The 22,505-nt window shown below is 37.9% G+C and overlaps 1 protein-coding gene across 9 annotated transcripts in view; it reads left to right on the top strand.

The window, feature by feature from the left end:
• Window positions 1–22,505, top strand: part of LOC107670746 (tight junction protein ZO-1-like) — a 133,864-nt gene extending 111,359 nt beyond the window's left edge. For 4 of the 9 annotated variants that reach the window (XM_016463472.1, XM_016463476.1, XM_016463478.1 and 1 more), the window contains 20 exons: window positions 1,635–1,740; window positions 1,895–2,045; window positions 4,499–4,607; window positions 5,289–5,508; window positions 5,725–5,909; window positions 6,560–6,655; window positions 6,875–6,901; window positions 7,847–7,929; window positions 8,098–8,308; window positions 9,361–9,461; window positions 10,631–10,969; window positions 12,595–12,819; window positions 14,079–14,810; window positions 14,905–14,990; window positions 15,474–15,677; window positions 15,906–15,985; window positions 16,347–16,782; window positions 17,253–17,470; window positions 17,689–17,832; window positions 20,670–22,505. In XM_016463472.1, coding sequence (XP_016318958.1) covers window positions 1,635–1,740; window positions 1,895–2,045; window positions 4,499–4,607; window positions 5,289–5,508; window positions 5,725–5,909; window positions 6,560–6,655; window positions 6,875–6,901; window positions 7,847–7,929; window positions 8,098–8,308; window positions 9,361–9,461; window positions 10,631–10,969; window positions 12,595–12,819; window positions 14,079–14,810; window positions 14,905–14,990; window positions 15,474–15,677; window positions 15,906–15,985; window positions 16,347–16,782; window positions 17,253–17,470; window positions 17,689–17,832; window positions 20,670–20,764 — 3,848 coding nt within the window. In that variant the 3' untranslated portion in view covers window positions 20,765–22,505. The remainder of the gene's footprint in view (window positions 1–1,634; window positions 1,741–1,894; window positions 2,046–4,498; window positions 4,608–5,288; window positions 5,509–5,724; window positions 5,910–6,559; window positions 6,656–6,874; window positions 6,902–7,846; window positions 7,930–8,097; window positions 8,309–9,360; window positions 9,462–10,630; window positions 10,970–12,594; window positions 12,820–14,078; window positions 14,811–14,904; window positions 14,991–15,473; window positions 15,678–15,905; window positions 15,986–16,346; window positions 16,783–17,252; window positions 17,471–17,688; window positions 17,833–20,669) is intronic. The other 5 variants (XM_016463475.1, XM_016463474.1, XM_016463473.1 and 2 more) reach the window with 5 other exon arrangements.

Raw genomic sequence — 22,505 nt, 5'->3', positions numbered from 1 at the left:
GTAAACATACCTACTAGGCTACTCACACTGTTTAATGTGTTTGAGATGTGCCGTTTCCCTTAATGCATAACTTGCATTTCACAGGTACATTCTATGTCTGTAAATGTTAGAAAGACATGGAAATATATCCATTTTTCTGTCAGAAGTGCATGAGCCTTCTGCTTTGGGATTCTCTGCTAAACTTCTCCGCTAGACTTCAGTGAATGAGCTCCACCACGTGCATGCGCACCAAACAGACAGAGCTCAATTAAATAGGAGCGCAATAATTCTGACTAAAATATTAATTTCGCTGAAATTTGTAGTTGGACAATAAATGTGACATGTAGAATTTTAAACCTACAAGTCTATTTTTATGATAGCACTGACAGTAAAGTGATTGTAATGGGGTAATCAAAATAGCCTAACACAACTCTTTTGTTGTCATTTATTTTCATTTTTAGTTTAGTGAATTTAACTTCTGCTTTAAAAGCCTTATTTTTGTTTTTAGATTGCAATGTTACAATGTTAGAATGAAATGTGATTTTAACCCTTTTTTGCACATAATATAAAGGCTTACATGGTTACATTCACTTTATTTGTTTTCATAGCCTTTAATATGTATTGTTTTGTTGGACAACATTGGGCGGTAAGTGAAATATATATATATTAAATAAAACTTTTTGTAAAAAGCCCAGCCCTAGAAGCAACTACTACTTTTAGTCATAAAGATAATCAGAATTGTAAAAGGTTTGCTTTTATTTGTGTACATTCACAATAAAAACAAATCTTTGTGCTTTTGTAAAATAGGCCTAAAGAAAAATAGGATGCTGCTTTCTGCCGTCTTGGTTTTCTTTCGCGCAGCACAAAAATGAACCAAAACTCTGCATACTAGGCTACTTGTTGCACAGTTTTTTCTTTCGTTTTCTTAATTTATTAAGTAAAAATATATTTCTCGTATAGGCAAATGTTAGTATTTTTAATGGGTCACAGACACATATCCTTTCTAATTTAATTAAATTCAAATTTAAAATAATCTTGTCGGTTAACGGTTAATAATCTGTTAACGAGCGTTGGTTGTTGGTTAGGATAAATAACCGAAATGGATCCCTACTTCTAATAAAATAATAGCAACAGTAATAGACACAAATTTTGTCTCTTTTATATAGTACTACAAACGCAAATTTTGTAATGTCCATCAATTTCCACTGACTTTTTAGATTTTGTTACAAACATGAAAGTCAGATATTATTGCTTTGACAGAGTAGTAAGCCAATTCACATCTCTCTTTAATGTGACTGTTCAACTATATTTTACAGCAAGTCAAAATAATGTGATTTACATAATATTTGTGTGTATATCAAACAGCGTGTGAACCCAATGTTCTTCCTCACCTCCTTGGAGAAAACGCCCATCTTGTTCCTACTCCTACTCCCAACTTTCCACTGATCAAAATCAGACCTCTCCTCTCCTTTAGTTTTCTCTCTGTACCGTGCTGCTGTTTACTCCATTCTGTTCTGGAATGCCTTAATCTGACCTAGCTTCGGTTTATTTCTGCATGTTCTTTTTGGGCTGATTTATCACCTGTTAAGAACTTGTTCTTAAAAGAAATTTGTTTATTACATCACGGTCAGAGTCTAACCGAAATGTGTGTTTAGAGCCGAAACCAGTGTATGCACAACCTGGGCAACCTGATGTTGATCTGCCAGTCAGCCCCTCTGACGCCCCTGTGCCCAGTGTCACTCATGATGACAGCATCCTCCGGTCAGTGTTGTTGTATATTCTGTACTCGCATCATGCTCCCAATTGCCTTTTCTAGTGACTTGAATTTACTAGCAAAGTAAACTTTCTGTATTATTGTGCAGATGCATGTGTACAGATAATTAAAAACTAAGCCAGTTTTATTCTCTGTTACCAGGCCTAGTATGAAGCTGGTGAAGTTTAAGAAAGGTGAAAGTGTAGGATTGAGGCTGGCAGGAGGAAATGATGTGGGGATCTTTGTTGCTGGTGTGCTGGAAGACAGTCCTGCTGCTAAGGAAGGCCTGGAGGAGGGAGACCAGATACTCAGGGTGAGGACCGTCTTTTACATTCACCACTAGATACAAGTAACATCTTTAAAAGGCTTTAAAAGTGAGGTCTTGCGATATGGAACTAGCATCAATTTCAAGACCTGTAAGACCTTCGTTCATCTTCGGAACACAGATATTTTTGATGAAATCTGAGAGCTTTCTGACCCTGTATAAACAGCAAGGCCCAGAAAGGTAGTAAGGACATCGTTAAAATAGTCCAAGTGACATCAGTGTTTCAACTGTAATTTTATGAAGCTACAACAATACTTTTTGTGCACAAAGAAAACAAAAATAATGACTTTATTCAACTATTTCTTCTCTTCCGTGTCAGTCTTCGACGCGCGTTCAGTTTATTTATATAGCACATTTCATACACAATGGTTATTCAAAGTGCTGTACATAAAAGGAAGTAAAATAATCATAAAAAAATCACAACAATAAAACAGGGAACTTAAAAACTTTTAAAATGATTTAGAAATTGATTTAAAATTAATTTAAAACCATTAAAAATAGAAAATGATTATACTTAAAATATAGTGCAATCAGTTCGGACTTGGCACAGTGCTCATTCAATAAATGCACAGCTAAACAAGGTGTAGCACATCCAGGTTACGTCAGAAAACTGGCTCCTGCGTCAGCAGCGTCACACGCACACACGTGGTACTCTCGTGACAACACGTCGACTGACATGAAAGAGAAGAAATTGCTAAATAAAGTTATTTTTGTTTTCTTTGCACACAAAAAATATTCCTGTAGCTTCATAACATTAAGGTTGAACAACTGATGTCACATGGACTATTTTAATGATGTCCTTACTACCTTTCTGGGCCTTGAAAGTTTCAGTTGTGATGCTGTCTATGGAGGGTCAGAAAGCTCTCGGATTTCATCAAAAATATCTTAATTTGTGTTATTAAGATAAGCGAAGGTCCTACAGGTTTGGAACGACATGAGGGTGAGTAATTAATGACAGAATTTTCATTTTTGGGTGAACTATCCCTTTAAGGATCAATATCCTGTCCTCCTAGTGTTTGCCTAGTTAAAGCTGAAATTAGGGATGCACCGATACCACTTTTTCCATTAAGTAACTTGTGCATTGTTTCTTACTTGTTTTTGACATATCCGCCCGAACTACAAACTTTCCAGTGATGTCTGTGAGAAAGGTATATTCACTCGACGAGCTCGCGCATCTGCGCCGCCGCGTGCTTTGTTTATCAGCTCGCGCACATCAGCTATACAGGCGTTAATACTGAATGTTTAACATTATATTCATTGCATACATATACTTCGTAGTAGACATCCTTAACTCCATTCTGCTGTCTGTTGTCGGTGTTTCTTTGTTTGAATATGGCGCTTATCACATGCTGTGTGGTATCGGCGTTTGGTATCGGGGCATTTTAACGAGTAAGAGTACAAGTACATGAGCTCAGTATTGGGCCCGATACCGATACCAGTATCGGTATCGGTGCATCCCTAGCTGAAATCTGTATAATTTTGTTAAAAATGACAAAATGTCATAAAAGTAAATTCATTTAGCTAACATTAAATAATTAAATTTTTTATTTTATTTTATTTTACAGTATATAATCAAATGTCAAACAATTTGGAGCCAAACTGTCATTTTTTCAGTTCTATTTATTGCCATTAAATCTACACTTTGAAATCATTGACATTCATTGTGTGAAAACATCACATGTGCAGCAGATACAGTAGCATGCTTAATCATATCAAAGAAATCTTAAGAAAGCATCTGTTGTTTTTTTTATTGTTTTTTTTCTACTGAACATATGCTGTTGACTAATCTCCATGCTGTAACACTGTGTAACATCCCACGTTTTCTCAGAAAAATATGAAGACACTGTGTGACCCCTGTGGCGGTGGGCAAAAATAATCATGACACACTCCTGCTCTGACTCAGTGCCTGTCTCGCCTCTTTTTCCAGCTTTCCTTTGTTTAGCCTTCGGCCACACAATGGCGTTCATTGTTTAACTCAAGCCTCCAGTGGTCTTATGCTATTGTCAGTTGCTATGTGTAATACAGAGACTCTAAGTCAGGCTCATTTAGAGTTGTTTACCACTGAGCACATTTTAATGAAACATGGATAGTTTTGTTTCTCTCCCACACAAGTCCTAGAGCAGTGTGCGTACTGTACACACGCGTGTATGAAAGTTCCCGTCCCTGCTGCACAAGCACACACTCCTTAGATTCCAGGCCCTGCCCCACAGAGAGACTCCCAGCTCATTGTTTTTCCCTTTCCATTTTGTCAGAGGTGACTGCATGTTCACCTCTACTCTAGATTGTGACTTTAAGATAAAGTAGAAACAGAAAAGGTGGATTTTCTCTCTCTCTGCTTCTCTTTATTTCTCTTTCCACTGTCAATAAACAGTGTATTGTTAGAGTATTGCACCGCTGAGATCTAAAGCCTGTTTTCTTCTTGCACTCCCTCCTGTTCATAGGTTAACAATGTTGACTTTGCAAACATCATTCGTGAGGAAGCAGTGCTGTTCCTGCTCGATCTGCCCAGAGGTGAAGAGGTCACCATCCTGGCTCAGAGGAAGAAAGATGGTGAGCAGATGCATACGCTTTTCACGTAACGGTCATGTTTGCCTATGTTCACTTATTGCATGGTTCTTTTTGACTCCCAAGATCCCCACCCTCTTATCGAAGACAATATTTGAAAGCCCTCCTATCTAATCTAATGTGTATCTCCAGTACTTCCAATGCTTTATTAGGCCTCTTGGAATTTTGCTGAGGCCCCTTAGTGGGCTCCAGCCCCCAGGTATAGAACCACTGGTCTAGAATATTTAACTCTTATTGGTCACTCACAGCATTCATTGGTCAAATGTCTTCTGCAATTAAATATATATATGTTTCTCACGTAGCTGCACAAGTATGTCATGTCACTTATATCCCTCTGTCGCCTTGTTCTTCTCACATAGTAAAATTTGAATCGACATTTTATGTCCATTTCTTTATTTGTTTGGTAAGTACTTCTATAATAAGTGGGATAATGTGCTATCCGCCAGTTATTAAGGGTGATATAAGACCCTTCTGCTTCACATTGGGGGCACGATCGCCTTGTCTGGCTTTATTTTAATAATCTCCACCTGACTGTGTTATCCCTTTCTTATATAACTTGCCCTGATGTTTAGTTGAGTAAAATTCAGTCATTCTAAGAAAAATGCTATTATAAAGCTATTCCTCATCACTTCCTGTTGACCACCTAATTTATGCCATGTCCTCTAGTGTACCGGCGGATAGTGGAGTCTGATGTGGGCGACTCCTTCTACATCAGAACACACTTTGAGTATGAGAAAGAGTCTCCATATGGGCTGAGCTTTAATAAGGGAGAGGTGTTCAGAGTGGTAGACACCCTCTACAATGGCAAACTGGGCTCCTGGCTGGCCATCCGCATTGGGAAGAACCACCAGGAGGTGGAAAGAGGCATCATTCCCAACAAGAACAGGTAATCATTCAGTCAAGCACCAGCAGTACACAAACACCTGCTGTAGACATTATATTCAAAGTATACAGATTAGTAGATCATATATAGATTACTATAAAGTTCTTTTTTTTTTATCTTCTGTATTGCATGGCTATCTCTATGCAGGTCTATACTCCTAGAGAGAATCAAAATGAAATATATTTTTAACTAAAGTTTGTTCTGCCATCTTCTCGTCAGGGCGGAGCAGTTATCAAGCGTACAGTATACACTCCCCAAAACTACAGGCGGTGACCGAGCTGACTTCTGGAGGTTCAGAGGTCTGCGCAGTTCAAAGAGGAACCTGCGGAAGAGCAGAGAAGATCTGTCAGCTCAGCCTGTTCAGACCAAGTTCCCTGCGTATGAGAGGGTGGTTCTTAGAGAAGGTATGTATGTATCTTAGAGAAGGATGCACAATATATCAGTTATTAGGCGATATTAGAGAATATAATTTATTATTACTATTTTATAATTTCTCGGTATCAATATTGGATGCATATTGACTGATATTGTAAATTTGATTATTTATGCTAATTTCCCCCTTTTTTAAATTTAAATGACCTTTTCCTCTATCTAATGGTCACTTGAATTAACATTTAAAACACTAATAATTTAATAACACAAATTTCAAAAAGAATATAAATTTTTTCATGCTGTATATGATAATATTCTGAAGTCTAAATTCAATTATTTTTAAAATGCATTTAAATTAAATTAATTTTATTTTTATTTCTACTTTATTTAGACAGCATAGAACTTGGTAACACTATATTTTAAGGTGTCCTTGTTACACATGTATTATAATAACAATAAATTATGCATAATTACATGCAAGTAACCCCTAACCATATAGTAAGTACATGTATTACTCATTAATTAATAATACTCAGTACTTAAATGTATAATTACACTGGAACAAGGACACCTTAAAATAAACTGTAACCTAGAACTTAAATATCGGTCATTCAGTAATCTGATAATAGCTATATTTCTGTTTTGTTTAAACTATAACAAAGCTGTCTTTTTCTCATTGCAGCTGGGTTCCTGAGACCTGTTGTGATCTTCGGGCCGATTGCAGATGTGGCACGAGATAAACTGGCGAGAGAGGTGCCTGACATGTTTGAGCTTGCAAGTGAGTGTCCATTTGTCAACACACATGCCTTGATAAGACTCAGCGCTTCAATTTTCTAATCCACCTACCTGTGCAGCATACTTGAACAGTCACACTTGAGCTGTCCTGCTCTCCAGTTTCAGTAGTGCATTTAAAATTCAGCTTGTAAACTTATTACATGAGTGGCCACTGGCTTTATTTACATAACATTGTTCTTGTATGACTGTATTTGCTTTTCAGAGACACAGCACCCAGATGGAAGGGAAAGTACGTTGCATACAGTAGTCACATCAGCTCACTCCATCAGTAACCATAGTTACTAGAGGCTGTGCATTATTATGGCATCTCTTATTTTAGTTACACCAAATCGACACCGCTTGGAATGTTAATGATGAAAAAAATCTAAGATGTGTTCATGCTATCGACAGCTCCAACTTCCCAACCCTTCAGTCATGCTTGAGAGGAGATGAAGGCACATTGCTCATTGATTTCCCCCATCCCAAGCACCTGCTTCCTGTATTATTTTGTGATTCTTTGGGCTTTTTTGTGTTTCTTTTTTGCTGAAAAGACTTCCTGTAGTTGCTGCTATTTTAGAACCTTGATATAGTAAAGGATACAGATGCAGGCTTGCTGTCTTACAGGAATTGTTCACCCAAAAATGAACATTCTATCATCATCAATTACTCACCATTGGACCCCATTGACTTTAGAGAGAAAGAGAGAGATTTTCTTTTTGATTGGAACAATATAAGGAAAAATAAATGATGCTAGAATATAAATTTTTGGGTGAGCTATCCCAATAATGTATTGATGTCAGGGGCCATCAATGGCCCCTAAAGGTCAAAGCACAATAGCTTTACCCTCTTCTGGTTGCACTCTTTAATGTTAAATGTTCTTCAGATATTCCAGGCCCCCTCTTAGTGCCTGTGGTGTACAGATGCTCCTCCACCCTCCATTTGATATAATGAATATTCATATTTGGATATCTGTAGTAAATGAATATGCATTGCACCACATTGATGTTACACATATGGAACATGTGAACAGTCTGCAGGTGCTCATATATTGTGTATGCGGGCGCATGTGCACATCCATGTTGAATTGCCTCCTCACTGTATGCCTTTGAGGGGTGAAGATGCTGAGGTACTGCATGAGAGGGAGCACAGGAAGTATATGTGGACGCTACTATGGATTATGTTTTCTCTTGTGTAGAGAGTGAGCCCAGAGATGCCGGCACTGACCAGCGCAGCTCGGGGATCATACGCCTTCACACTATCAAACAGATAATCGACCGGGTGAGATCTCACTCACATACAAAGGCACAAAATGCAATGCGTGAACACACTCTCTCTGAATTGCACTACTGCCTCCTGCTGGTGAATTATGGTACAGCATGTTATTTAGCCATACACTTGAGAGTCCATGAAATCAAGAAGAGGCGTGCCTTTGTATGTGTTTTGCAGGACAAACATGCAGTGTTGGACATTACTCCTAATGCAGTGGATCGGCTGAACTATGCTCAGTGGTATCCCATCGTGGCGTTCCTGAATCCTGACAGTAAGCAGGGTGTGAAGAACATGAGGACCAGACTGTGTCCTGAGTCCAGGAAGAGTGCCAGGAAACTCCATGAGCGTGCACTTAAACTGAGAAAGAACAACCACCACCTATTCACAGGTAAACACAGATGTTTTAAGGCTGTGTTTTCTTTATTGTAAAAAAAAAATAGGAAAAGACTGAGAGACAGTGAGGATTGGTTCACATGCAAAAGCAGACCCTTGTTCCCAAAGCTTGATGGTATAAATATAGTACCTACAGACCCTGTAGGTACTATATAAACTGCCTGAGTGAGGCAGTTTATAAAAACACAGCAACATTGACCACATCTTGCAACATTTCTGCACATGTACACACATTAGTGATGTGAGCCACATTCTGCTAAACAAAAGAACTTTGTAAAGTGTTTGTGAGATTAATAGACTGTAAGTGACTTGAAAAATAGAACATATACACACAAACTGTATCATATTTCATAAAAATGATTTATGTATCTTAAATAGTTAAACTATTTATTATACCTAAACTAGTTATTTTATTATTATTAAAAAAAATAAATAAAATGTCACACACATTCTTTTAATTGAAGACATTTTGGGAACTCTTTTGATTGAAGTGTCTTGTGTCTGTTAAATGAATCCAGAGTTCCAAATGAACCAGTTTGCTAAAATGAATCAAACACACACACACTGTCACCTCTTTAATGTGAATTTAAAAATGTAGTTCACAGTGATAACTTGGAATAATTATTCATAAAACTGTACATCACATTAAATTTCATGATGGGTCACATTGAGCAGCCTGGCTGCTATCTCAGGTTTTAGTCGTAACTTTTATGGAAGTATTAAGACAAGCACACTGTATCTGGCTGAGCTCTATAATGGCTGTCGTGTTATAGCATTCCTCGTTTGTTAATCACTTTGAATAAAAGCCTCTCATAAATGTAAATGTAACAGGGCAGAAAGATCACTCAGTTGTAAAGTGAAAGAATCCAACAGTGATCCACCTTTCGATGAATTAATGAGCACATAAACGAATTATGTTGCATGCTGTGTGCAGTGGACACTGAGGTGCAGTGAGGTTGTAACTTTTTTTTGCGAAAAAGTTGTTTTTACAAAAACCTGGATTCTCTTGAGTGATTTGATGTCTTCCTTCCTGTGACTGTCCTCTAGCCACCATTAACATGAACAGCATGAATGATGGCTGGTATGGAGCGTTGAAGGAGACCATTCAGCAGCAACAGAACCAGCTGGTGTGGGTCTCAGAGGGCAAGGTGAGTTTCATCAAACTTTTCCACAGCGGATCCTTGAGGTTTCAGGGACAGGGTTCATTCGTGGTTGTTTGGTTTCTTGGTTCCATGTTTATATTTACAGAGCATAGTTTGTTTCCCATGCATCTGTTCTTGTGGTCACAACATTCATGTTGACCACTGCATGGTTCATTTGATCAACATCTGTTCTTCCTCTCTTCCTCCCAGTGGACTGAGGTTTGTTTTTGTGATGCTTCACCATAATGAGGTTAAACTCATGAAATATTTACCAGAACCTGATATATTTCACTCTAAAAATTAAGTGTTGATGCTTTTTGCGAAATGATTTTCACAACAGTGATGCACACCCCCTCAATTCTTAATGTCATAATGAGAAAAAACAAAAAACTTCTCACATTCTTAATAGTGTTAAGCAAAAAATAAAAGAGATACTCATTTTTATAACAGTGATGTTACTGTTAACTAAAGCTATTAAAAATGGTTTCCATTAATGGAAATAATGCTTTTATAATAATGCCTTAATTGAAATAATGATTTAATGCTTTGTTTTGAAATAAAAATATTTGATGGAAAAAAAAGAAATTACTTAAATGATTGAAGCTAAAACTGAAAAGCTAAATAGAATTTTAAAAACTTTAAACTTAAAATGTAAACTGAAAATATAAAAGCTAACTAAAATATAAGTATTATGATGGTATATAAATAATACTATATTAACACTGTCTCATTTTCTTATTATGGTAATGTAGAAAAAGGCTGTGATTTAAATTGTACTTATAAATCATTAAAGTATTTAGAGAACTGTCTTTCATATTCTTTAAATAATTTTAAAGCAGTATGGTTTTACCAATATTGTAAGAAATTACAATAGTATCATGAAAGAATCATACATGAAAACAATATAAATAGAGACAGTAGAACATAAATATTTGATGGTAAAAATATTTGAAGTAAATTTAGGTTATCCTGAATATAATGTTGAAATGTGGAAAAATCTAAAATGTAGGCTTTATTTTTCATGCAAAATATAATTTTGTGAGATTATCCAAAGTCATCTCTCTCTTTTACCTTCCACTAATTGTGCACCCTCTCATCTCTCTCTACATGTTGTTCTCTCCTCTTCCTCTCGCTCTCATTGAATTCTTTGGATCATGTGCTCTCGATCTCTGCAGGCGGAGGGTGCACCTGACGATGATCTGGATCTTCACGATGACCGTCTGTCCTATGTATCTGCCCCTGGTAGCGAGTACAGTATGTACAGCACGGACAGCCGTCACACCTCAGACTACGAGGACACTGACACAGAGGGCGGAGCCTACACGGACCAGGAACTAGACGAGACCCTGAACGACGAGGTTGGACTGCCCAGCGAACCCGCCATCACTCGCTCCTCAGAGCCTGTCCGGGAGGACCCGCCCGTCATCCAGGAACCCCCTGGATATGGAGGGTACCAGCCCGAACCGCTGAACCGCATCGACCCCGCAGGGTTCAAGGCCCCTGCACCTCAGCAGGTAGCGTTTCTGCGAGCCGTTCGCCTTCCCTTTTGTCTGGAGGCCGTGGTGTGCTTGAGAAAAGTGTTCTAGCGGCGCTGTTGAAGGAGGAGTGCTTTAAAACCGTATCATTGCAGTACTAGAGAAGTGACAATGACCAAGTAATAATTGTTGCCACGTATTTATTATATGTATTTGTGAGCGTGTAGTTGTGTGGAAGTCTGTGTGTGTGTGTGTGTGTGTGTGTGTATGTGACAAATATGGCTTGGCTGTTATACTTCACATAGATGCCGTGACTCTTATCTCAGTACGATCACAGTGGAGATGGAAGTGAGGACATTGTATCTTTAAGTATGTGAAATGATTGCCCCATCCTTGTGGTCTAGCTGTCCCCTCGCTGTCATGCAAAATGATGTAATTACCAGAAAGTATTATGTGCATGATGGATTTACAGTGTTAAATATAATATTACTGTGAATGTATTTATCTATATGGGTCCAGTGGCCACTATGATATCCAAAGTGTCTTAGATCTTGTATTACAAGAGAGCCAAAACGTTGTACTGTACTGTAGAATTAAACTGACATCAGACTTAACATGAAAACAGAACCTTGTCCAGCTGCAAATTATTATATGACATGGTTCCCAGAGTCAACCTATTCTGCATGTTAGTGGGATGTTCCTAGTTCAATACAAGTTAAGCTCAGTGAACAGCATTTGTGGTATAATATTGCAGTTAAAGCACTTAAAAAAGTGGGAAGACTTAAAATGTTTGAAAAGTATAGCCGCTAGAGATGCACTAATTGTTATTATAGGTAAATATTAAATGGGAACATTAGGAACATTGGATGGACATAGCAATTCATTCAGTTTGTCTAAATTGAAAACATCCAAATCTAATTTTGGTATCAACATAATATACAGTACAAAAAAAATTGATATTTATTTTAAGATTTGCTAAAGATTACATTTAACAGAGGTAGTAAATGTTTTAGATAGGCTGTTACTAGATAACAGCAAAATCTAAATGTAAAAATGGGAGAAATGTGCATGCACAATTAAATATTTAATAACAGCCAATAATGTATATAAGCCATATATAAAAATATATAAAAGCCAATTAAATGCAAAAATTTTTATTGAACTTTATCGTATTAAATTATATTTTTAATATTTTATTTATTTATTTATTGTTACTAATGAAAGGGCATTCAATTCAATGAAATGTAAATTGTTTTCTAAATGCTTGTTATTGATCTTATTGTAAATCTTTTGTGATAACTTAATCTTCTGGTGAAACTTCAGACTTCTCTCATGTGATAATCATTTTAATCATTTAGTCCTTTAAAACCCCACCCCTTTCTGACTACATTTTTTCTTATTGATAATCAGTTTCACACGGATGTACATCGTAATACAGAATAAAACCTCCAGAATTTTCTGAAATTGCACTATTGTGCATGTTTATTTTCATTTGGCATTATTTCCCAAATGCTGTCGATCGAGCTTAACATCGTGAACCTGGAGCATTCCCTTAATAGAAAAGTACTGGTGTCAGGTGAGACAGAAGAGAATCATGAAGCTCAGCTGAAGTGCAGTGGTGAGGTTTGACCACATGTATTAAACATTTTTGAACACCTTCACAGAAAGCAGATGCTGCTCTTCCCATGCAGCCTGAGCCGCTGGCAGAGACAGCGCCCCCTGCTGTTCATGTAAATGTAGGGGCCCTGAGTGCCAAGGATCTGCCGGTCACCCTCACTCAGGGGGATTTCAGCCCAGAGGCTGGCTCTCTCTTCCCACCTGCCCCTGAGTTAGCCCAACCCCCGTCTCCCGACCCCAACCAATCCGGACAACCAGGGTCAGAGTCCAAGGTACCTCGCTAGCCACCCTGCTCTGGACTGAAACCGGCCCACTTAACGCCCGAGCCCGGTGCCCTCTCTTATCGCCGTCTGGCCTGTCTGTGTGCTGCAGTGCTTTCCTCTAGCTCTTGCATGTGCGCTGTGTGCCTATTTAAGAGAGCATCCGTTCTCCTTCTGTGAATGTGTGCGTGTGTGTGTTTATAAACAACAGTGGGTACGACAGAGGCCTGCTGCATCAGATCATAGTTCATGTAGCTTCAGGCAAGCCCAGGTCCCCACTGTTGCTTGCCTACTCTTGCATGGGTTTAATTTTCTGTTTTTGCTTGTTGAAGTAGAGCTAGTGAATATAAGTGATGCAATGAATGTGATGAAATGATTTAAAAATTATTTTGACTTATATTTACAACTTTGAATCTTTTCCCCCTCCTGTTACAACTTTGAAAGGTAGCCTTGTTGTTTACAACATACTAGTACGGCTTAACCAGTTTCCATTTTTACGGTTTTTATTCATACTTTTTCTGACAAAAGCGTTCTTTAAATTAAAATGTTCATATTTTATTACTTTGTCAGTTTTGCTCTGATTAAAATGGCTATTTAATTTTAGTTGACAAAACATTTCATTGACAAGAAAGTGCAAAATAAAAAAATAAAAAATATATGGACATGCAAGAAATTACATATTGTGGACATGTGTTTCCACGATTTTTTTGGCCACATTTTATTATAAATCATTCTTTCATTTTAGTTAAATTTTGGCCATGTTTATTTCCTCATTATCATTGACAAAAAAAAACAAAAAAAACTTTTTTTAAGTAATTAATGCTGGCTTCAACATTGGCTTAGACTTGTTCTGTGTCTAACAGACTAGACTGTTATTGTTCCTAAAAGGCTACATCTCAAAATACTTTTTATTGTTTAAAGCAAATCGTTTTTGTATATTTCTTTTTCAGTGGGATTTTTCTGTCTGATTTTACCCCAGTGTTTTTGCAGCTTGGCGTGTCATGAATCATTTAATCTCTCTTAAACTCTGAAACTATTTGTGTGATGGCTGCCTCCATTTTGACCTGTTCAATAACTGCCCACTCTGAGTCTTCCTCTATTGCAGGTCTCTCTGCTGACTCTGTGCTTCATTCTTCAACTTTTAATCCGAATATTAATCACTTCTGGTTTCTGCTGTTTTATACAATTCAATTGATTGCTGTGGTTTAGAGATTATATATGATTCTTTGTACAAGTCGTTTATAAGTATCCTTCTTTGGCTTTATCAACAGATGTACAAGAAGGATATCTATCGTAACAACGAGCTGGTGCAGGTGAACCAGAACCCTATGCAGCCCAACTACAACCCCCGGCAGCCCCTCTACCAGGAAGACAAGCCATACAGAGATTACGACCACCAGCCCTACCGCTACGATGGGGGCTACATGGAACCAAAGGCTCGTAATTTTGACCCCCACCTACATTTTGACAGCAGCGTGCCTCTGTACGATGAGCAGTGGGCCCCGTATGACCAAACCTCTGGATACGACCCTCATATGCCCTATGATGATGGTCTGAACCGCATATACGGTCACCCTCAGATGCGACATGACACAGGGTATGACTCCAGTCGACCTCGCTATGGCAAACCCAGCCCTGGACCGATCCGACATGATGAACCGCCCCCTGTGCGCCCGCAGTATGACCAGGAAGCACTCCCTCGTACTCAAGCCTCTTCCCGCTCCCCTGAACCCCCCAAACAACAGTACTATGACCCATCCCAGAGGCCTTCCTATACTCAACCTCCACAGAGGGGCTACGTGAACTCTGAGGCCTCTGTGACCCCTCCTAAACCTGAGTCCATCTCACTGCCAGTGGAACCTGCACTTCCTCCTCCTTCAGCTGAGGCAGAGGATGACCCAGCCATGAAGCCCCAGTCTGTGCTCACGAGGGTTAAAATGTTTGAGAACAAGCGATCCGTGTCTGTGGACAGAGCAAGAGAGTCTGCAGACACTGGTATTAGGGTGCGTTGACGGTCTGTATTTCTACTAACTAAATATACACTCTACAGGCTGAATTATTAATGTTAATTAATGTTAATCTTTCTGCTTCCTTTAGCCTGTGGACATGGTGCCTAAACCTGGTGCTGCCTCCATGCCCAAAGCCAATTCTTTAAGTAACCTGGACCAAGAGAAGGCCTTTAGGTAATGAACTAGCACATAAAGTATAAATCAAATCTCCAGCCATTAGCACACAGTGTATTTGTATCTATAAAAAGAAAGCATTTTTTTACCCACAAAATTCTCGACCGTTCAGAAGTGTAAGGATTTGTTTTTGTTTTTTTAGATATTAATTTGAATTTATTCAGCAAGGATGCATCAGTATAATCAAAAGTGACTAAATACATTTGTAATGTTGCAAAAGATTTCTATTTAAAAATGGCTGAAAATTCAGTTGGGCCTTTATTACTGTTTTTACTGTATTTTTTTCTCAAATAAATTTAGCCTTGCAGAGCATAACAGACTTTTTTTGTGCAAAAACATTACAAAAAAAAATCTTACTGACCCCTGTGGCATTAGCCATAGTAATGAAGTTAGTCCTAGATCTCCATCTAGTGGTTGCCATTACCTCAACAGTATTCTATACATCAAGTATTTTAAGGTACACATACGTCTTTCCTCTGTCAGATCTCCAGAGCCACAGCAGCCCCAGCCTAAAGCAACAGATGATATCATTCGTTCAAATAACAATGACCCTGATGAGGATGAGGAGTACTACAGGAAACAGCTGTCTTACTTTGACCGCCGAAGCTTTGACAGCAAACCCTCTGCACAGCTGGCACCTGCCATCAAGCCAACCCAACCCCAGACCCAACCAGGGTACTACCCCAGGTACGTGTTCAAATACTTAATCATACTTAATGCAACTCTGCTTTATGTTTTTGTTTTACCAGGATTTAGTAAAATGTGTATATTTGCATTTAGGTAAAGGGTAATGTTTTATTAAATTAGACTTTCTTGTTTGGAATTGTAATATAAATTTAGATGGCAGTAAACATGATGGCACAATATATGGCTTTTAGTTTGAATCTTGACTTCTTTGTCTGCTGTCTGCTACAGGGCAGAGTCAGTGGAGAAGATCAACCCTGTTGCTCCAGCTAACCCAGCTGTCCCACCCCCAACCCTGCCCAAACCCGCAGGTATGTGATTAATGGAGAAATGATTGAATGTGCTCCTTCCTACAGCATAATACATACTTGTTTCCACAAAAAAATATTAAGCAGCACAACTGTTTTCAACATGGATGAAAATAAGAATAGTTTCTTGAGCAACAAATCAGCATATTATAGTGATTTCTGAAGGAGACTGAAGACTGGAGTAATGGAATAAATTACATTTTTAAAATAGAAATTATTTTAAATGAAATATTGACTAAATAGTCATTAAGAGATGAATATAATGACTAAAACAAATCTGAACTGTCTAAGGAGCTTATTTTCTATTTGTAAAGAAACTTCCACACATTCGTGTACACATTTTTTCACATACTCTCTCACACAGTCACTCCACCTCTCGACCCACACGGATCTCCCAAAGTGAAGCCTCCCAATCATGAAGACACAGTCCAGAGCACTTACCTGCCTCAGAAAAGCTTCCCAGACAAATCTCCTGTTAACGGCACCGGCGAACCTCCAAAGACCAACAGCACTACCACGTCCAGCTACAACCGTTTTGTGCCCAAGCCGTACACAACCTCTGCAAGACCCTTCGAGCGCAAGTTTGACAGCCCCAAGTTCAACCACAACCTCCTGCCTAATGACTCTCAAAATAAGACAGATAATGTGAAAGCTCCCATCAGTACCACAACCAAACCACAGAGCTCGCCCCAGCCGATAGACCACGACAGCGGCCTGGACACCTTCACCCGCACCATGGACCAGAAACCCAAATACCAGCAAAACAACATCAACGCTGTACCCAAGGCAATACCTGTCAGGTATAGTAAAAACTAGCTCCGTAATTGTCATGCTTGCATGTTTTTTTTTTTGGTAAGTAGACATTTTATCCATACTGTAGTTTTTTTTTTCTTTCAAAATATGTTTAACTTTTTTTTAAATAAATATTGAATATTAAATACATTTAGGATAGTAGCCAACTAAATAAAGCAGAATATCACAATCAGTAGAACTAGATATTTGTATACTGATATTACATTTCTGCTATAGCTAGATTTTTATTTTCTTTTTTTTTAAAGGGGTCATATGTTGCTAAAAAGAACATTATTTTGTGTATTTGGTGTAATGAAATGTGTTTATGCGATCTTCTTTATGCACCAAGAGCTTGTAACACTCCAAAGAGAAAGGAAAAAATGGAATCGCATCATATGACCCCTTTAACACTAAAGAAAATCTGAAATTGAAAATCAGACTAAAAATAAGGTTGATCCGTTTTTCTTTCTTTTTCCAGCCCGAGTGCTTTGGAGGATGACGATGATGATGACAGCCACACGGTGGTGGCGACGGCACGGGGCATCTTCAACAGTAATGGCGGGGTCCTGAGCTCCATTGAGACGGGAGTGAGCATCATTATCCCTCAGGGAGCCATTCCTGACGGTGTGGAGCAAGAGATCTACTTCAAAGTGTGTCGGGATAACAGCATCCTGCCACCTCTGGACAAAGAGAAAGGTCAGTCACGCATCTTTCAACTCGAGGGTCAGAAGATTCTGACATTTTTGTCTTTCTCCTCTGGTCTGTGGAAAAAGCTTGGTAATACAGAGTTTGATACTGATTCTAGTTTGTTACAGCCCCCCCCCCCCTTTTCAGTTAATGCAAGTGAGATTATCAGTACTAAATTAATAGCTTGATGGGAGTAAATGCTAAAGGAAAGTGTTTTTTGTTTCCAGGTGAAACTCTGCTGAGTCCTCTGGTGATGTGTGGTCCCCACGGCCTGAAGTTCCTGAAGCCAGTGGAGCTCCGCTTACCTCACTGTGCGTCTATGACCCCTGATGGTTGGTCTTTTGCTCTAAAATCCTCCGACTCCTCGTCGGGTACGCTGTCCTCTCTCTGTCCTTTTTGGGGTCGTTTGGGATGGCTTTGTGACATCTTGTTTGGTTGTGGGCCTTTTTTCATTATACATTTTCTTATTTTCACAACTCCATATCACTAGTTTTTTGTTTACTTATTTTTTATTTTCCACTCATATAGCTTATCTCACTGACTCACTCACTCCAGTCTGCTCATGTGTTTGTGGTTTATTTAAGGTATATTTAAACCAAGTATCAATTTTAGCTCGACAATCAAATTAATTTTCATTTGTGACAATTCACTCTTAAAGCACAATAAAACTGTTCTCCTACCATTTAAAAATGTGGGGTCAATAAGATGGTTTTTTTTTTGTTTAGCAAGGATGCATTAAATTGAGCAAAAGTGGCAGTGAAGACATTTATATTACAAAAGATTTCTATTTCATATAAATGCTGTTCTTTTGAACTTTCTATTGATCAACTTTCTATTTCTGAAGGATCATGTGACACTAAAGACTGGAGTAATGGCTGCCGGAAATAAAGCTTTGCTATCACAGGAATAAATGACATTTTTAAATTATATTTTAAGATATTTAAAAATTGAAGACGATTATTTTAAATTGCGTTTTAGTTTAGCAAGGATGCATTAAATTGAGCAAAAGTGGCAGTGAAGACATTTATATTACAAAAGATTTCTATTTCATATAAATGCTGTTCTTTTGAACTTTCTATTGATCAACTTTCTATTTCTGAAGGATCATGTGACACTAAAGACTGGAGTAATGGCTGCCGGAAATAAAGCTTTGCTATCACAGGGATAAATGACATTTTTAAATTATATTTTAAGATATTTAAAAATTGAAGACGATTATTTTAAATTGATCCTAAACGTTTTAATGGTATTGTTGTATATTGTATTGTATATAAAGGAATAAATACACAATTTTTTTAAAACTACATATTAAAAAATAAATATCCATTGTAATTTCCAGTGTAATGAATGGACATTTTGCATTAAAGAAAGTAAATTTGTTTTGGCAGATGGTTTGTATTTTGCAGGGCCCAACAAATTTCGCATTGTGCTCTGTTTGAGTAAATCTAAAGCTGTTTTCACTAGGTAGATTTATGTTTTAGGCCTTTGTGTTCTCTCGATCGGTCACTGAATCACTCAATTTCTCCCTTGAGATTAGTTGAGTAATCACAGATGAACATTACTAAAAAATAAGTTTTCCATCTTCACTTGGGTCTCATGATTTTATGAATGGGAATTCACATCTATTAATCATAATTCACTCACATTGTTTGTACTTTAAACTGATTTTCACACAGCCACCCAAATGTCTAAATATGCAGAGATGCTGGAATTGCCTTCGTCCCGCTATTGGAGAACAGCAAATGTTTTTCCCTAAGTCTTAATCTCTCTCTCTCTCTCTCTCTCTCTCTCTCTCTCTCTCTCTCTCTCTCTCTCTCTCTCTCTCTCTCTCTTTCCACTCATTTGTCTCTATATCACTCTTATTGGTAAACCTAGCACTGCCCTGAATTAGCCTCCTAATGAACCTCTCGTTCTGATTGTGCAGTGGAGAGATGGGAGAATCCTGCCTCATCCAAAACCATTACAGGCCTTTGCCTCTAATCTGCATATTTTAAAACAAGGCTATTGTTTATCCGTAGCTCAAGGCAAATTTCCCTGCGCTTTCCTGGAAAGAGAGCGTTTACCTAACTGATTTAACAAAGATGTTGTTCTGATGGAGCTCACGGTGGAGTATAAAAGGGCACTGAAATCCTTAGGTCCTTATAGATTTATGAATGCACTACAAAACATCTAAGTATATGTGCAACTGTAGTGTAACCATTATTTTAATTCTTACGAATAAAGTGTGTAATTTCTGTACCACAAAATCAAACAGAGCTATAATGTGTTTGTTAGTGTTTGACAACCAACCTTTTTTAAACTTCTGTTTAGTGCCGCTGGTGGTGCCGAAATTACATGCTTCACCTTGATGAATGGAAAAACAACTTTGTTCTTATGCATTACAGCACCTTAGGCTATGAGTTATTGGTTCTTGCTCTGGCTCTGTTGATTATCTCTGTCAGAACAAATAACGCATGCTTAGAGCCTGTCTTATCACTTAGCGTCCCGCTACGCTCCTCTCTTTTCCTTATGCAAACCAAGGGCTAAAATAATAGCACAGTATGATGCTGTTACAGCTGTTGAAATATGGTATAAAATAATGTTGTTGTTTTTTATGAAGATGATGTTTCTAGAAATGTGTGTTTTGTTTTATGTTAGAGTTATGGTAGTGTTTTGTTGGCTTTAGTGTAGTGGATCTGACTAGAAAGCAAGCATGCATGCAGCCCTTTTCAACTTTTAATTGTCATGTCATTTATGCATGTACCTAACATATAATGCACTACTGTTCAAAAGTTTGGGGTCACTAAGTGTTTTTGAAAGAAGCCTCATATGCTCACCAAGGCTGCATTTATTTGATCAAAATACAGTAAAAACAGTATTATTGTGAAATATTATTACAGTTTAAAATAACTTTTCTGTTTTAATATATTTTAAAGTGTAGTCCTCAGTGTCACATGATCCTTCAGAAATCATTCTAATATGCTGATTTGGTGCTTAAGGAACATTTATTATTATTATCAAAGATAAAAAGTTATTCTGTGTAATATTTTTGTTGAAACTGTTATACATTTAAAAAAAAAAAAGATGTATTCACATTTGATAAATTTAATGCATTCTTGCTGAATAAAAGTATTAATTTCTTACTAAAAAAAAAAAATGTTTTATGTGGTGGTTCATCTTTCTCTCCATTCGTCCATCATATTCATCTACATTTTCTCTGTATATCCAGGTGATCCTAAGAGTTGGCAGAACAAATCTCTCCCTGGGGATCCTAACTACCTGGTTGGAGCCAACTGTGTGTCTGTGCTTATTGACCATTTCTGAGGAGGGCAACAGCAGGTCCCGTTAGTGAATGTGGAACCAGATTAAAGGAGAGAGGACCTTCCCCTTATAAACACACACACACACTCACACTTCCACAAGATGAATGCGCTACGTGACACTAAATGAAGGGTCTCCTGCCTGTGCTCTGGCTTTGTTTACGGTAACCTCTGAGACTGGAGGGAGGGTTGCATTCAATGAAGTGCTGTTTTAATCTCCTCATCATTTTCCTCCTCTTCTTTTTTTTTAAGTGCTTTTAAAGGCTTTCGAGGATAACAAAAACAGACATTACCCATCGATGGACTACATGCTCTGTGCCACTGACCAACTAATACTCGCACTGTAAGCCAACTGTAATATCTTGCGACACATTAAGTTGTGTTGTCTATTTTTTAAAGGATTTTATTAGGTTCTTCCATTCAGTCTAGGCTACTTAAACGTATAGACTATATTAATCTGCAAGTGCATTTGAACTTCATGTAGTATGCACACTATAATGTTATGATTCTCATGTATAGTGCAACTTTTCTAGAATATCGAATTCCAGTTCTAGGCTTTTCAATCGAGCAGTTGAAGTGTACATCTGACACATTTCCTGACTTTTATCATGTCAAGGTGCAGGATCAGTGCTAGTTGCGTGCGTAAATGTCAGAGAGAATTTCGGCATCTTAAGAATAATACAGGATGAAGTTTTCTAGCCAAGGACGTGTCACGTAAGGCTCACCTTTTTTAAATAGCTCCTTTGTAGACACCACTAGCCTCCTCACAGACCTGTGAACTTGAGCACTGGAACATTCCTGCAGTGTCGAGATCTATGCACGTGCTTTGACTCAGGTGTGAAGAACGCTGCTCTCTCCTTTTCCCTCTTTCTCTCCCAGATTCTTCCTCACTCTCTCTCTCTCTCTCTCTCTCTCTCTCTCTCTCTCTCTCTCTCTCTCTCTCTCTCTCTCTCTCTCACTCACTCCATCTAAAGCAGTAATGCCTTATCTGAAACGACACTTTTTTCAATAACAAAAACCTTTGTGGTTTCTTTTTTGCTAAGTTGTAATGATAAATTATGAAGAAACTGAAGTTGTCTTTCTGCCATTTTTGTCAACCCGCTGTACAAATAAACCTGGGTGTTGCACACAAGCAAAATACAGCATAAAGGATAAGAACAGGTTTTCTCTTTTTATCTGCTATGCACATGACCTTTGAAGAGAAACACAAATAAAAGATGGAAGGAGATCAATTGGCTGTACATAAAGCTAGCATATTGCCTTCATTATTGGTTTGTAAATTACTTTTTTTGTATGTCTTTATTTTGTATAAAACTTAAGGGGGGAAACATTTATAAAAGAGGATGAATGAAATGAAAACGATCGTCTTTGTATTCTGATTCTACCCTTGAGCCTTGGAACGTGTACTTAGCAGTAATAATATCACATTTTCTACAGATACAGTAAATATAAGCGTTTTTAATGATAACCTTCTTTTTATTCTTTATTTACAAAAGAAAGTGCTTGATGTAAACTATTCTCAAAACCTGTTTCTTTTCAACTGTGTGCTTGAAATGTGTCCCACGCATTTATTTGTGATACTGGATGCTATATTGGGTGTCCTGAAATGTATTTTTATACTAATAGACGATTTATTATGGCACACCGGAAGACTTTTTTTTTTCTTTAGACAATATAACACAGCTTTGACTGGTCATTAGCTATTCACATGTGGCAGTTTGTTCCCTTTTCAACACAATTTCCAG

This window comes from Sinocyclocheilus anshuiensis, unplaced genomic scaffold (genome assembly GCF_001515605.1).
Source record: "Sinocyclocheilus anshuiensis isolate Anshui unplaced genomic scaffold, SAMN03320099.WGS_v1.1 scaffold816, whole genome shotgun sequence".
Taxonomy (NCBI): Eukaryota; Metazoa; Chordata; class Actinopteri; order Cypriniformes; family Cyprinidae; genus Sinocyclocheilus; species Sinocyclocheilus anshuiensis.
This window is presented reverse-complemented; position numbering and strand designations above follow the sequence as displayed.